This window comes from Chaetodon auriga, chromosome 4, assembly GCF_051107435.1.
Source record: "Chaetodon auriga isolate fChaAug3 chromosome 4, fChaAug3.hap1, whole genome shotgun sequence".
Taxonomy (NCBI): Eukaryota; Metazoa; Chordata; class Actinopteri; order Chaetodontiformes; family Chaetodontidae; genus Chaetodon; species Chaetodon auriga.
The window spans coordinates 25,877,798-25,894,992 of record NC_135077.1 but is presented as its reverse complement, the minus strand read 5'-3'; the positions used below and the strand labels follow the sequence as shown (position 1 = coordinate 25,894,992).

Sequence of the window (17,195 nt, the reverse complement as noted above, 5' to 3'; positions counted from 1 at the left end):
ATTAGGAACAGATCCCCTGGAGAGCAGGGAGCGCTGGAACGCATTGCCTCTTTTCAAGGCAACGTATTGAATTGCCTGCTTATCTTTCTGCAGAGTAAGCAGAAGCAGGGATTCAAAGAATATGCCTAAAATAGCAGTACAAGAATTGTTGCTGCCTAAAACCAGCTGTGAAATCAGCCACAGCATTAGCTTTAACATGGTCTACACTAGCTTCATTAATGGGATTAAACTGGAAGAACGCCGTTCTGACCTCATCGTCATCATTTTAGAAATGATCCATCCAGTGGCTATGCTGACAATGATAAAATGTTGGTGAGGTGACTGAAACCGTGCGAAACATTATCTCCAGCAATGACGTGGATCTATTCATTGAGCATTTATGTAAGAAGCATTCAATCAGTGAGCTGGAAACTATGTTTCCTGCACTGCCAATGGCAAGCTGAAGACAAACACTACACTTTGTAGAACTCTAGAATAACATATTCAGCAATTAAAATACATTTACTTCTGGGTTTTGAGTCAATTTTGGATCAACTTAGGAAATACGATATGGTTTGTTCCTGATCCTGGAGTAAACTTGTTCATTGCCTGGTCCCTAAGGCTCTTGGTCACTGTACTCTTTAACAGTCATTTGCCATTCAGGATTGATGCAAATCCAAAGTTCACACACAAAATCTGTTGATCTGATATTTAGATGAAGAGTTTTAATACTGCATTTCTCAAGTGCCAACAAAATTATTGGCCAATACTGAATATCTGAACAAATGCTGACACTAAAACAATGGCTAAAATGTCAAGCTGCAAGGAAAAATACTTAACAACAACAGTTCTTCCTTAACACAACTTTGATCCATCAATGTGCATTAAAGATAGATTTTTTGTAACTTTTCTCTTTACATCCCTGGCAGGAGTTGGGGTGGTGGGGATTGGATATTCTGGGTTAATGCACATTCCTTGTTTTGTTGAGTTGTTTGGTTGCTCAGCAAAATGAATACATAAAGATTTGAAAATGAGGAACCTGAAGAACAGTATGGTCAAGTTATCCAAGGGACTCTCATGTTTCCTCCTCTTTTGATAAATGTTAAGGTTATCAAGATAACTTTTAAATGTCACCCTACAATGGGGACTATACCTCCACCCACTCCATGAGGAGTTTGAATAGACCGAAACTTTTTCCTGCTTTTTTCTGCTGTGAAAACTTGTACCGTGAAGAACAAAACTGCAAACTTTTTACAACTGCCTCTCTATAGGGGGTGAGTATTTTATATTTAAAATATTGGATGTTTGGATCGAGCACCACTTAAAAAGACTTCAAAGCTTGTCTCCAAGTTAAAAATAGTATATATGACGGGCCACCCAACCCCGTCTGTGCTGTTTCTTCCTAGAAAGTCAGAGCCAATTTCAAGGTTCTGGTCTTTATTGACACTGCGAGATGGAGGAATTACATCCCAGTTTGAAGCTCATGTTACCTGGCTGAAGTTTTCATAAAATGCAGGGGTCTTGTTACTGAGCCAGACTTGTTACAAGTGAAAGGAGATAGCCAGCGGTGGGGCTTTCAATAACCAGTGGTGACTAAACATCACGCTCAGTGGGGTCATGCTAAACCTCTGTATTAATCCTCCATATGGTGTGTGATGTGTGCTAGCATGTGCTATACCACCCTCTAGCTAAAAAATCCTCCTCCATCCCTCCCTCTGTGCTAACACTATCATCATGCTCATTAAAGACGACAGACTTATTGAGACATGCTGTTTTTAACCTGAGTTTGTAAAGGTGGCTCCTTCATCAGCTTAAAGTAGTCTCCTCTGAGCCTCCGCCATCCCCAGATTGTCTGAGCTCTAAGAATGAAGTGACAGAAGCAGTTTAACACTTTTTTACTGCCTGAGGGTGAAGCTAGCTAACACAGCTAAGCTAGGGTGTTGTAAGAATGAGACTAAGGCCATCTCTTGACTCAAGACGTACCACCCTGATTAATACCGGCTGGCTGTCTGTCTGTCTGTTTTATAGCCAGGAGGCAGTGCTAAAGCTCGCCTCCAGCCTCCCATGTGATCTCCGTCCAAAACAGCATTCTCTGATCCAGAACATCCTTTAAGCTAGCCCTTAGTACACCTTGATTAAAGGCATAGGCTACATTTGACAGCCTAAGGCAAAGGGTATGTCAAGCTAGCTTCATTGCAAAATCTTTTAAATCTCCCCCCAGAGGAGGCTTTAAAGGGAAATTGCATCATTTCACATTTTTGGCACTTGATCACTTTTATGGTACTTGAGAGTACAATTCATTCTGCAGTTAAAAAAGCTTTATTTTACAATGGTTCCATGAACCAAAGATGTGTCATTCATATCTTTAGGCAACATTATCGGATGTCTATTGTATCTTTGTTGTAGTCTCAATGGGGATACTGGTGTACTTCTGAAACAGTCGATTAATGGACTAGTGGTGCATCGTTCCACTTTAAATTGAAAATGGTTGCTTCTTGTTTTGGCTGTTGACTTATGATGTGCATTGTTAGTGAATGATCATACTCAGGGCAATAATAATGAGCTCCTTTCCCCAAACATCAAAACCAGGTTCCTGTGTAAGCTTTTGGACCACATTTACTGAACAGAAGGGGTAGAGCTGAGTGCCAAGGTGCAGGCAGTCCAATATATGTACTGGTAACTGAAAACTGAATTCATCAATGCTTTAATTCGGGTGAATTTCTTAATATTTTCAAGCCACTAAAGCACACAAATGCTGTCATTATCTCATAGATAAATAGAGCTTGTGGTGCAAATGAATGCAATGCAATGTGAGGTTCTGACTATAAATTTTAGCTCAGGGCTTTCTCCTCATGAAACTGATCCACACAAGCAATAGCCTCGAGCCAGACCAAGCAAAGCACTGAGGACAAACTATTGGAAAGGCATTCTGGGTTAGACTGAGTGCTGCCAGCCTCACTACATCTCCTGGGTACTGGGGAAGGTGTGGTGGGAAAATGCTGCCAAAACTTCTGGCACTGATTCTCCCTAAAAACAGCACTGTACCTGCTGACAAGCAATGCCACATAACATGAGAGATGTCTATAATGTTTCCATATAGAAATTAATGATGGAGGTCCACAAAAACATAACTCTTATCGTTTTCCAAAATACAGGATTAGTATCGTCTGGCAACACAACAGGAGGTCATAGGTCTATGTGAGGGGTAGGGTCAAGTCCACAGAGAGGTAAGCAAGTCTGGCTAATCTCATTAAATCAACTGTGACAAAATGTCCCTCAAACTTGGCAGAAAGGAGGGCCAAGATATTTGGGCAAATGGCTTCTCCGGCTGGCATTGTGGCTTGGGCCGTACACTAACCCAAAGGATCCTGTTTGCAGTTTAGCGTCAAGGTCCTCCTGGCAGATCCATTAGTCTCGGCTGATGAAACAGGGGAAAAAAAGGTATTTTTCTCCACATATATTCCCCCCTCTGTCACTGTGGTCACAGACTGGAAGACTAGTCACTTAAAATTACAATTCATTCTCTGAGATGATATCAGAAAGTGGAGAAGAAAACATCTGTAGGACTACTGTTTATGAGGACATGTGCTCTACACAACATCAGGTATTTGTTGTGCATCTGTGCCTTTCTTAGGCAGCAAGCAGTTGAGGGCTCACAGAAAATGAAGGGAGAAAGGAGAATTTAGAGGTCCCCTGCCAGACTGGACCAGGATCCATTGCAATAAAAAGGTCATGTCTTAGACCCCAGCAAGATACAGCAAAGCTACAAACTAATCAAGATCGTCCATACATACCTATTGAACTAGGGGTGTAGTGTCCCCAGCACAAGGGTGCATGCACCAAAAATGATGTCATCACATTCACATCAGCATGCTAATGTGCTACAACATTATATCTGCCTAGCACCAGCATATTAGCATTGTCATAGTGAGCATGATACTTATGCTTACTTATGTTAACATTCAGCTTAAAGAACTGCTGTGCCCGAGTACAGCTTCACAGAGCTGTTAACATGGCTGTAGACTCCTTTGTCTTGTCTTTATCTGCAAATAACTGCTTGTTCTGCATAATGCACAGGATTGACCATGGTCCAGTGATCAGGTAAATTGGTAGTCACTGAAAAGAAAACTAAATACACCTTTAAAAACTTGCATTTTAACCCACTACTAATTGTACTGCTCCATGTGCCTCATCTGCTATCCCAAGAGGTATTTACCTCAAGTACTATCTGACATAGGTCTGCGGCTTTTAAGACACACTGACCTTTCCTCTCTGTCTCCTTCCCATCACTGCCTCCTCTGAGTCCAACACACCATATAATTTAACTGGTCACATATGCAGATTTATTTTCTACAGCTGGGACATTCCTCTCTCCAGACGCTCTATGGTTCCCATGTCCGAGGAGAAACCAGAGGGAGAAAACCAGGACAGTGGCTCAGACGAGGCCTCTACTCCTCTCTCTGGGACAATTCCGGCCTGTGCTACCCCCACCCCCTCAGCGTTTCATAAATCTCACTTATAGGAAGGATAGGCAGGAATACATAGACACAGAATTCACACACACACGGGAATAAACGTTAACCACCCATGCAAACTCATCCACACACACACCAATCTCCTGTCACACACAGAGCTTGTAATTTAACTAGTTTTCTCTATGACAATGGGTCGTCTTGACACAGCGCAGTGAAACAGCTGGGTCCCGATTTGCAAGGGCAGTAACTTCTCACGGGATAAAAACAACAACATCCGACTCCGGAGTTGAACCCATAATTATATCAGGTCAAGCCTGCAGACACTTAAAAACTGGTTGAAATATTCTGTATTGGAATGAGGAACAGCATATTAATGCATGATACCATCTGTGCTCAATATGTAGAGGCAAGAAAATCAGCATTTGAAGAGAAAAGCAGGTAAAATACGGAGTTCAGCTGTGTTTGGAGGGACCAGGAGGCTGCAGTAAAACCTGAAAGCAGGAAGGGGGCTTTGGGATACTATATGAGCTCTCAGATGTGTTTGTCTTGGCATAGCCTCCCAGTGATGTCATCATCATCGTCAACATGGCTGTTACTCCACTTCTTTTGCCCAGTCAATGACGACAGCACACACATCCAGCTCTTGGACGAGAGTTCCTCTGAGTTCAGAAGTTGCTCGTATTGCTGTAAGTGCTTCAATCAGCGTTAAATGTTAACATTCAGAATTGAGCTTTCAAACTGGTCTGGTGAGCAGATGCTGTCAGGCCTGATCTTCAGAAATGGGATCACCAAAGAAAACTACCTTGTGGCTGAGGAACACTTATGAATATGAATCAAACAAAACATTAAATGATGCATGTACCTAACTGCAAAGAGTTGCTGGTCATCTAAGTTGCATGAGAAAAATTAGCTTCCCCCTAAATCAAGAGTTAACAGGAACACTTGGCACTTCAAAACCTCACAAACAAAGCTGAAAGGAGAGACAGAAATGAAGACATACACATCCTTGAAGTCGTTCTTCAGAAGACATTGACTTCCTTGAGCACAAGTTTGACCAAAAGCCACATCACAAGAGAAATAATTTCCCATGCAGCTTCTTTACTCTGTCAAAACTTCATTTCACAGTAATCTCATTTATGCTGACGGGACAAATTGGAAATGCACCAAATGCTATTTGAATCATAATCTGATTCAACGCTAAAACCGACTCATTAAGGCACATAACTGTTCGAAGATGTGCCAGCAAGATATCTCAAAGAGAATGAGTGTAATAAGTGTATAGATAACAGTGCAGAGAATGACAGGATCATTTGTGCCAAGCTCTCTCTTGAGTTGTGCAAGCTGCTGGCTGTCAGTGGCTGCTTGCACGGAAAATGAGATCCAGCTCTGGGATTGCTAAACAGAAATCCATGGGAGGGGAGGCAAGGTGAAGTGTGCTGCATCATTTGATGATGTAATTCTATCAGTGGTCAGTTGATCAGCACCATTAGTTCAATATTGTCACTGTAGTTCACTGTGTACATACTGGATGTTACTTTATCTACACCAATGTTGACATGACACCGTCTACAGCCTGGCTCCAAAACAGAAAGAAGCCAATCAAATATCTCAATTCCCCCTTTGACTAAGCGGAACAATTGCTCCTGAATTTAATGACATTGTTGCTGCAAAAGGCAAGAGACTGGCCCCCAGCCACAACACTGCCTCCCCCCGCCTCCACCACAAACACACGCTGACCACTGCCAGCCAAACAGCACCTCCAGGTGGTGCCAAGCCCCAGCTAGGAGATCAGGAGATTGGGAGAAAGGGGGAGAGCAGAAGAGTGGGAGGGAGGCTGGAGTGGGGGACTCTCGTGGACAAAGGGGTTAGAAAAGGAGGGGGAGAAACGGGAGACAGAGGTGCTGAGTGAGCATACCTCTGTGGATGTGAGGAGTATGTTTATGTGTACTCAGAGAGAGGAAAACACAAACAGGAAGAAACAAACCAAATGTCAGGCAGTTCTAAGAACATGCCAGTTACGAACAAAGCCAAGTCTTTACGATACTTTTCAAAGAACATATGTTGACAGTAATGTTATGGATCTCACAGTGTGGAGGGCTGTCAGAGTTCATAAACAAAAGAAGAATCCACTCACCACTTTCGCTCTTCTCAATCACGTCCACCGTCTCGCCGGCCTTCAGGTTGATCTCCGAGTTCTCCTGCCTCTCATAGTTGGCCACGGCCACGTACTGCTCCAGCACCATGGGCTCCGAGCTGTCAATCCCTGAGGGGAAGAAACAGGCTGTCAGCCACCTGCCCGCTGTGGCACCCCGCGAACGACCGCTGCAACCAACTACACTGCTGCCGCTGTGCACCCGGTACGCCGCCATCGGCCAACTCCTGCTCCCTGCCGCCCTGACCAATCAGAACGCAAGCTCGCGACTTGGCTGCATAGTCGCAAACGTCTGGCCATATAGCTGAGCCGACCCCCAGCCCACAGTGAAGGACTGAGGCGCATCGGAAGGAATCAAAACAAAAGGAGGGAGCGGGATGAAAATGTTTGCAGGGGCTGCATCTCACACCTAACGTGGATCCATGACCTGAGCCAAACTTTCAGATCCAAAGAGAAAGACGCAGAGAAGTCAGAAGAAAAAGGAGAAACAGAGGAGCTGCTAGTGGTTGGCGGGGAAGACTGGGGAGCGAATGAGTGGAAGAATGGTGAAGTTTCCCTGTGGAAAATCAACAGTGCGGTTGAGAGGAAAGGCCTCCCCTCCACTGCCTTTGGGAGCCAGCCGTTGGACAGCGAGTCGGGAGGGGGGTGAACACACCAATCATGGTAGTCGGCACTGCTGGCCTTAAATAGAAACATATGAGTGGAGTAGAGAGAAAGAGAGAGAGAGAGAGAGAGAGAGAGAAACAGGGAAGGAGGCTGGGTCCATGTTTATGTGAAACAAAAGAAGAAAGCATTTCAGTTGGGGTTAGGCCACTGTGTTTTCTCTCTCTCCTTCTCTCTGATGTTTAACCTTTTCACTGCCAGCCGTGATTTCAGTTACGGACTTCACATGCTGCACGTCCGACCTTCGCTGACATGCTTATTTGCTTGTTTGGCCACAGAGAGATAACACACACAGATTGAGAGGGACCTTTCAGCAGATTACGCTTCACAACCTGGTGTGTTCTGTTCTTTAAGTGTCTCAGTATGTGCACCACTGACATTTATACAGTGAAAACATGTAGATGGATGCTGTGTGCCCTGAAAACACTGTGGAAAAGTTATTTAGTTATAACTAAAAGCATATATTCATATCTGTCCTACAGTTTGTTAGGTGTGAATCCACTCCATGACTCCAAACATGACTCAAACAATGTGACCCGAGCTGATTAGAACAAAGCATCAAATGAAGGCAGCCCACTCATGAAACAGATACAGATTTTAATGATTCACTGATGACGTTCCTGAACATTTAATTACATTTTTTTAGATTAATTATTCCTCCAACATTAGTGCAGGACAGCTGCAGTTTAGGCACTGTGTAAGTGAAGTATAAGTTAAGGTATGGTTCAGGTTAGGCAGTTAACAATGGTAAGGGAGTTAGTTACATTATCAGAAGGACTAACAAGCAACTTCACACAGCCCCTACACAAAAGCTTTTCAGGCGTTTTAAAGATGAAACATTTGTTCTCATTTTAACATCTATATCATCTGCTTATAGCTCGTGGTCCACTCACAGGGCCTGAAGCATCCTCCTTGGTAGCCAAAACCGAAGGCACTGACAGTGACTTCAATGTGACATGAGGTGTCCCACTACATACATCAGGCCTCTTTTTTTTTGATGGTTTTGGGGGGTCTAGAGGACAGAATTACTCGATTATCTCTGGAAAAAGGAAAAAAAACTGTTGTACCGAACATTCAAAAATGAGACCAGGATCAATAGCTTGTTTGCGCATAATGTCACGTCACTCTGGAAGTTTGTTACTCGGTTAATCCACAGGGAAATAAGGCACGCACCGTTGAAAAAACACTTTGGTACAGAGGTCCGGGACGCAACCGCTAACAAGACAGTTGTATGCCTCCATACTTTCATCTGCTTTCATGTGTTTTCTAGAGCGGAACAAGCAGGTAGTTGTTATATCTACTGCCTCAGTAGCAGCAAAACTTTCAGTTTAGTTGTAAAATTTCTCCTCTTCATAACGTAAGGGTCACATCCAAAATATGTTCAGATTTTCTGTTCATTCCTTTCTCTTGTAATTTTATCTAAACTTAAGTTTAGTAGTAAGTAAGGACTGTCCTCCATGTCCTCCATACCATCCATATATTTTCACTTCGTGCGCTCCATCTGAATTTAACGTCACGTGCCTGCAAAGAACCTGTTGATCAATTGACTTTACATGTAACTTACTAACTCAAAACAGTGGATTTAGTGTAAAGGCTACTAATTAAAGGAATAGTTCAACACTTTGAGGAGATGCACTTGTGTTCTTTTTGCAAGTAAGTGAAGAAGATCAATACAGAGCTAAAACCAGGAGGTGATTAGCCGAGATTAGCATTACGACTGAAAGCACAGTAACACTGGCTCTTTACAAAATGAACAAACATACTTAAAAGCAAATCTAAAGCTCGGTAATTAACATGTTAACAACGCAATATGGCGTGACTATTTCCTGGCAAACAACAGCTGGGTGCCAGAAAACAGGATTCCTGGAGTCTTGGTACCATCACGGTCAAACCACAGGTAGAGACGCTGTCCAGAAAAACTACTGTTCATCAAGAGTCTTTATTTCACTGTAGAGGTGTTGGTAGGAATGGTCTTTTCATCTAACTTTTCATCTAAAAAAACAAATAATGTTGAAGTGGCCTTTAAAAAAAGCTAGCACTACTTGCTGTCTTGTGTGTATGCACCTGCATAAGCAAAGCACCCTAAAATGAACTGCATTGGCACTAAACAATGGCATTTAAATCCTGCAGCGCAGAATTGTCTTAAAGAATATAATACCTGGGGAGGTCGGGATGAATTTTTTAAGTGCGAGATTTCTCTTTTGGAAATGAAACTCCATGTTCATCAAAAGACTCCACAAAGATCACACATTTGCACCTGTGCTGCAATATACTGACGAAAACTTCAGTCGAACCTCAGCAGCGAATGCATGTCATCATCCCTCTGAGAGAGAAAGCATCCCTGGCAAACCGCTGCCACCAGCCTTACAAATGAAAGGAACAACTCCAATAACACAGGTGACCCGTAGTGATTTCTCAAAAACCCTTGGACCTCCATTTGCAGCAGCAGGTTGAGCAGAGAGTCCTCTGCAAGCTGCAAGCTTTTGTGACACTAAGATTGGATCACATAAACAGAGAATACGCAGCGGACAGATGACAGCCAGTGATCCTACCGAGTTGGCTCGGAGGTTGGCGTACTAGCACCTGGCCAGCGGCTGACCCCTCTCAGACACATTCTGGCAAAGAGAGATGGAAGAGGCTATATAAAAAAAATAACATCGTAAAGGCAAAAGGCACGTAAGCAATGACTCTACAGAGAAATCAGTCTCTGATAAGCAAAAACACGAGCGCTGGCTAATTACTGCGCCTGACAAGAAAAGTATCACACTTTGTCAGCAAATCTCTCCATCTTCCCACTTACGCCTGCATCCGAGACAACGAATTCTGCGCTGTCAGCTCCTTTGTCATTTTGGAAATGGGATAAGACCTTGAACATGACTTATATTGTAAGAGTTAAGCTGTACCTCTCCTGCTCAACACATGCCACTGTCCTTAAAGATCTCAGAGTACACCTCCCTCGTCTAGAACCAATCATCACTAAATTCAAGTGCAGTGATTACTGTGCATCTCACACCTAAATACAATATCTTCACAATGGCCTTGTAATATTTTTTATGAGAATGAAACAGGTTGCAGGGCACTCATGCATTTAAGAAGCCTGGAAGAATAAAATGTAGGCTAAAGCCTTTGTGCAGTGCTTAAAACATAATTAAGCATCTCTACAAGTTGCCAGTCAAATAAACAGGCAGCAAACACCAGGGATTGCTCATAACCTGACTTCCCCACGGGTTGAGGCTGGGCATTCATCTCTGTCTTTCTTTAGCTTTCTCCTTGGAGGCAAAATAAAGAAAAGGAACATATTGCGGAGAACATAAGCAGCCTACGTGCAGGGAGCAATCAAAGTCAGCCTGAGGTAATAAAGCAGCGCAGATCCAGCTATTTAAAAGCTTTATGCTGTTGTAATGGCAACCACGCCTTGTTGAGAAATGCCGTGATTCGTGAAGACCTGTTACACTCTGCCTTCAATATTTTAATTCTTTTACTGCACGAGATTTGTTGTTGAAATTAGGGAAGAGTGGTTTTCTCCAACTTCTGTACACTTTGTGCCCACAAGAAATATGGTCATTTTTTGCTTGCCTTAGTCTGTTCAAAGGGGTTTTGTCTTTGTTGTTCCTAACTCATACTGACACACTGATGGAAGGAAACAACATGTATGTGTCTTTCCCCAGCAACGCCTCAATTACAGTTAAATGTCTCGAGAATGTTCACCAGATGGAGAAAAATGTAATTGTATTTCTGTCACAAATGTTTATATCGGCAGGAAAAATGTTCTTCTCCAGGATGTTTATTTACAATAGACACATTTTCAACTCCATTTCTTCTCTCTCAACACATCATTCCCATAGTGTGCACCCAAAGTTGAATGAGGTCACAGGCAGTGATCTACGACCATGTTGCAGACAAATGTAAAGAACCAGACTTGACACCTCATTCAGTCTAAGACGCTTTGCCACATGCAGATCTAAGGTCCATGCTCTGACCCTCTGGAACTCTGCCCAGCGGTTGCATTGGCTAAAGAGGTCTGCAGAGATGGATGGACAGACTGCAGAGAAGGAGAGACTGAGTTTGAGCAGATGGGTGGAAGGAGAGGAAGATGGCAGCACATGCAAAGCAGATGAGAGAGAGAGAGAGCTGAATCGTGAAAGGAAATAAACTATTAAAAAAAAGGGATGCAGCTGGCATGTCACTCTCACACGAGCACAGTAGTGCATGCATATTCAACATGTTGACAAAGACACACAAGGCTACCTGAGGCCTCTTTCCTCGGGCTGTCTGTAAAGCCGTACATCCATACTGCAGACGAAGAGAAGGAAGGAGAGAAGCAAAGAGAGATTATTCAGATTGATAACATGCAGAAGCAAAAGTATGGCAAAGCACACCTTCATCGCACCTACAGAGCAGCAAATCTGAAGAGGCAGAGATAAATTCCTGCAAATTCAGCACTGGATCCAAAGTCTGGGCAGACTCATCTGGGAATGATACACAAAGTTGTGGCCAGTGTTTTTAAGATCAATGTTTTCTTCATGCTGAAGAGAATAAAGGGCATCTGTGGCTGAGGAATTGGCCAATGTTTTCGTGTTGTATATTACAAACACCCCTTCCATTTTTAATTTCTTCCTCAAACCCTCCCTCTGCAAGATGCTTCCCCTTCCCTCCAGCTCTCCATATCTTCATACAGTTCTTCCATCCCTCTATCTGGACCTCCTGGAATGTTTGAGATGGGCGTCAGCCACTTCGAAAGTCATTCCTGTCTCCCCACCCCCCTTCTTTAAAAAACATCCCAGCCCCTAGCCAGGAAATTAAACGCCATGCATCAGGGAAGACGGGGACAGAGGAGCTCGTGACCAAGATTTGGGCTGCAGCAGATTAAGCTACCTTGGTATATTTCAGGGAAACCATGATTTGAAGCTTGATTTGAGATCTATCAGACCAAAGTAACATTTTGGTGTCTGGCTGTCATCTTGTCCTGGAAGTGAGCCAGCATTAGGGCTGCAGCACTGCTGGAGAAACAGGACATATGCATATAAGAATATGAAGGAGCGGGACCTGGGCAAGGTGGGCTACTAAGAATAAGAGGGACTGTCCATGAAATGTCCATAATGATATGTGCTTCTATTTGGTCAAGACAATACAATTCCACTAATCTGGGTTTCTTTGCTGCTTTTCAGTTCCTATGTTGTGATACATCACTCACTGCCGTCCAGCCAGTCCCAGCCCCCTCACACCCTCCTCCTACCCAGTTATGTTTTCAAGGAATCCTGAAGTTCCAAACAAACCGCATTTAACATGTACAATTATTTGCTCATCTTTTATATTTCTCTGTGAAGCACTTTCATCGACACCCGTATCTATAACTTCATACTACGTTTCAAGAGTTTTTACCAGTTTCAGAACCAAAAATCCAGCCAATGATATTGAAAAATTACAAATGACCTCCAGTCTTACTCACCACATTAAATATATTTAGCAAAACGGTAACAAAATGCTGCATGAGGCCTACACAAATCCTTTTGATTAACATTTTTCAATTGCTTTTACCTCTATGTACCTTTTGCACTGACTGTTTCACAAGAATCAAAGAAAAATGTTTTCAGCAACAAAAGCAACTAAAGCTCTTTTCTGTTATGTCCTCATTATGTTTGGTCTCATGTTTTCATGAATGTAGTTAGCTATGTGGGAAGATGACATCCCCATTTTTAATCTCACCCCCAAAGCTCTGATTGGTCAATTGTCGCTGTAACCAGGGCAAACAGCTGTCAATGGGCACAACCTCTGAGGTGTTTAAAGTGCTGAAAAACTCAGTGATTCAAGCTAGCAACTGTTGGTTAAAGAGCATTTTTAAATGTATAATGTGTCTGAAAAAGACCTCGTAACCTTGTTTGCACTAAGACTGAAGGTTCATGGCCTGTAATAAATCCATCTCATTTTACTGCTCTGGGGTGAATCAAAACATTCAAAACTCGTGGCAAGTTTTCAAAAATGAGCTGTCATCAATCTGAAAATAGGGCGGTTTCCTAAATAATCAACTTATCTTATGAACAGATCAAGTTTTTATACTTCATGAGCAGCATGTTGTACTGGATCCCGGCAAGCGCTGCCCCTGCTGTGAAGCCAACAGCTCTTCGCCGTTGACTCACATGAGATAATAAAAGCCAAATCCCCTCTCGCTATCCACCAGAGCCTCAGGAGCTTTGCTGGATTGATGGTGGCCCCAGAGGGAGGGATACGGTCTGGTCCCAGGTCAGCCAGGGTCAAACCCCGCTCACTAACGCCCTACCGTGATTATTACCCACCCGGCTGCTCTCAGTGTAGCGCTCAACATCTGATTGATATTAACTCTCTTCTCAACTCTGGGTCCCCCATTCTAAACCCCCCCCCATACACACAACACACACACACACACACACACACACACACACACACATTTACGGATGCTTAATTCCTTTCAGGTTTGGATGATGACGCCACAAACCAGCAGAGCCAGCAGTGTTTTCTCTGTCCCTTTGCTGCTGTGGGTAATTTTCCTAGAATTCTGACCCCAAACGTCTCCATTACCCTGCAATTGAGGGTCTGGGGACGGTGAAAAATGGCATCTCTGAAGCCCTTCCTTCGAGGTTTGGATTGGGGGGGCTTATTAGCCATCTGTCTTGTTTTTCTACTGACTTAGTAGATTGTGTTTTGAAAGAAAAGTTCCTGCAGACGCACACGCCCCCTGACAATCCATCAACAAGCTAAGACCTGTGGCCTACGGATTATGAGGAATGAACTGTCTGTTGTTCAGCGTAATTAAGTTTCTATATGATCTTTCTGCAGCTTTGGAGTCTCATGAATGATGAATTTCTTGATGGTGAAATCTTAAAGATACACTCCCTGCTTTTGTTATAATGCCCCAAATGCCAACATTTCCTTCCAACTCACTCTGAACTTTGTTGAGTCTCTATGTGGCCTGGTAGAGGTAGCCTGTTCTGTCCCCTTGAATTCATATTTGTAGCCCTAAAATTACAAAATCATGCACTCAGATAATTTAATTTGCCTCCAACATATTTGCTTGTGTATGGCAGCTACATACCTTCACCATGTCTAATCAACTCAAGGGATGTCAACAATAACACCATATTGCGTTTTATAGCCACGATGTCAAGTATCTTTATCTTTATATATCAAATAAATTAATCATTTGAAAAAACATTTTAGTAATTCAAGGCCACAAATTTCTCATTTGAGGAGAAAAATTAAATATATTCAGTATGTATTTTGAGGTAATACTTGTAAGACAAGACAATAAACAAGAGTCTGCAGCCAGTGCTTGGACACTGTTACACTTTCAGCTAAATGATAATGCTAACATGCTAACAATGACAATATATCCGTTTAGTGAGTGCACTGTTTAGAGCTAGGGCAATAAATCGAATGGGTCAGCAGATATGTCAGGATCTCCATGTGTTGGCTGATAAGTAACAAGAACTTGCAGTGCAGAAATGCCAAACTGAGGACACTGACAAGTTGATTTTTCATGTAAAATGTCCTGCTCAGAGTGTATCTTGCCCATAATAAGAGTACCGGCCTGAAAAATTCTTTATTGGTCTGGCTATAATAATGTTTATCATGTTCACCATCTTAGTTTAGCATGTTAGCATGCTATCATTTGCTAATTGCCATGAAATACAAAGCAACATGAAACACAATAGTGGAAATGTCAATTTTGCAGGTGCCTGGTAATAAAACAAAGCATTGGACAAATTTTGACCTGATGATGGTGCTTGATGGAAAGTCAGAGGAGCACCATAGGCTGAGGTTCATCCTCGAAGGACCATGAATGTTTGCACAAAGCTTCATGGCAATCCATGAAAAGATGCTGAATTACTGGACCACATTGCCATCCCTTGAGCTAATCGCTACTTTGGCTTAAGATTTCCCAATGCATGAAAAAAGGAGTGGAGATATATTTCACTGCAACCTTCAAGATACAATGTTTCATCTGGTTGGATGACACATCTGAGATATTGAGCATCAACATCCTGTTCTTACTGTACACCTTTAAACATTAACCCAACAGTCTTCTCTACGTAAACAAACAGAGTATGATTTGAACCTAATGAATAGGTAAGCAAAGTCAAATGATCATACAAAAAACGTTGACCCTTACTGCAGATCAGCTACAAGCTACAGCTGCTGCCACCACACAGCAGCACACATAGCCAGGATCTTCAGTGATAAACATCTGTCACCTGACACCAAGACAAGGGCGACCAAAAACAAATTACAGTTAACCAATATTGATTCCACATTTGTGAAAAAGCACAGCAGCCAAGAGTGACACCAGCGCTAACAATGTCAAACCACAGGCAGAAGCTAACTAGTATTGATACGATGTTTAGTAAGAGGAGCAGAGAACAAAGACCAAACAATTCATCCACGACTGTGACACAAACGTTTGAGTTGACAAATGACATTTGTGTACATTCAGGGTGGCATGGGGAGTGACAGTGGACGAGCCCTCTGCTTAGCCTTGACACAATGCTCGTAAAATACAGCTGTTTGCAATGACAAACTGTTCCCAAAGCCAGGCTGGGACAGTGACACGGTGTGGATGCTCACTTCAGGGTGAAGTCAAATCCCATCACAGGCCACATCTGTTCCACAGTGACCACTATTTCTGTCCAAATGCTCTCACTCTCTGCTATCTACTCTGACTCACCTTACTAGTTTCTGACTGGACTGCAGCAAAGCAGACCAGAAATATAAATGCAATAGTCTGATGGACTGACTGAGCGATGAAGTTACGCCATCGGTCGGTTGAGTGTTGGCCATTACTCTTTGAAGATGAACAGGTGAGAAAGTTCATGACTTACTGTAACTTCTACAAGCACAGCCCTCTAAGGCTATCACAAGTGGGTCCATGCCTTGCTTGTGCTCACACAGAACTGAAGACTTTAGGTCTATGCACACTTACTATGTGGGACCCACCTTGGTCTCACCTTGTGTGTAAGTTGAACTGACACCAGACTTCCATCCATCCATCCATTTTCTATACCGACTATGCCTTTCAGGGTTGCGGGGGGGCTGGAACCTATTCCAGCTGTCAACGGGCGAGAGGCGGGGTACACCCTGAACCGGTCGCCAGTCGATTGCAGGGCGGCACCAGACTTTGGCTCCCAAAATCATCTTTTTCCTCAGCTAGTTGATAGAATCAGCTTAGAGGGCTGCAACTATACTCAGAGAATCCAGAGTCCCAGTACGTAACTAATGCTTTATTCGTGTAGGCTACTGGAAAAAGGGCGAAGCGGGACATGGTCCACACCACACTGGGTCCACACACACCCACTTCAATAGCCAATCCATCCCTCGCTAATGCACCACAGTGCATAATACACACGTGATATTCACCATGAGGGAATGAAACTGGAAAAGCAACAAAACAAACTGCTGCGAGAAGCAGAGTCGAAGGGTACAAGCTGTAACAGTCCAACAGAGTAGGAGAGAAAACAACTCACCATGCACCAAGAGGCTTGAGGGAGAGCGAACAGTTGAAGCACCCCAAACATTCACTTTGACAAAACACTCAATACAGTGAGTCAGAGAAAAACGTGACATCTCGCACACAGACGCAAGAGACAGAGCAGGAGGAGTTAACAGATAATAGTTACGATTAGAATTAGAATAAGTTCTCTTTCAAATCAGAGGTCTTTAGATATGAGTGGGAAGTATTGTTCTTACAGTTACATTTCTAAAATAGTTTGACCCTCGTTTGTTCGTCTTCACCTTCAGATTTTATGGACACAAGCCACAGAGACACAACACAGTCACTCCCCAAGGAAGAGCTCTTGCTCCTCTGCCATGTAGCATTTGCTTTGCCTTATGGCTTTAAAGCTGGAAAAGATCATTATCATTTCTCTGCTTCAATCAATACTCACTTTACTGTATCT

At 43.1% G+C, this 17,195-nt stretch overlaps 1 protein-coding gene across 7 annotated transcripts in view; it reads right to left on the bottom strand.

Annotated features, from left to right (window-relative positions):
- Nucleotides 1-17,195, bottom strand: part of sh3pxd2aa (SH3 and PX domains 2Aa) — a 96,191-nt gene that overhangs the window by 24,414 nt on the left and 54,582 nt on the right. For 4 of the 7 annotated variants that reach the window (XM_076727937.1, XM_076727936.1, XM_076727940.1 and 1 more), the window contains exons 7-8: nucleotides 11,518-11,562; nucleotides 6,589-6,717 (exon numbers count right to left, since the gene is read on the bottom strand). In XM_076727937.1, the coding sequence (XP_076584052.1) occupies nucleotides 6,589-6,717; nucleotides 11,518-11,562 (174 nt within the window). The remainder of the gene's footprint in view (nucleotides 1-6,588; nucleotides 6,718-11,517; nucleotides 11,563-17,195) is intronic. The other 3 variants (XM_076727938.1, XM_076727939.1, XM_076727943.1) reach the window with 1 other exon arrangement.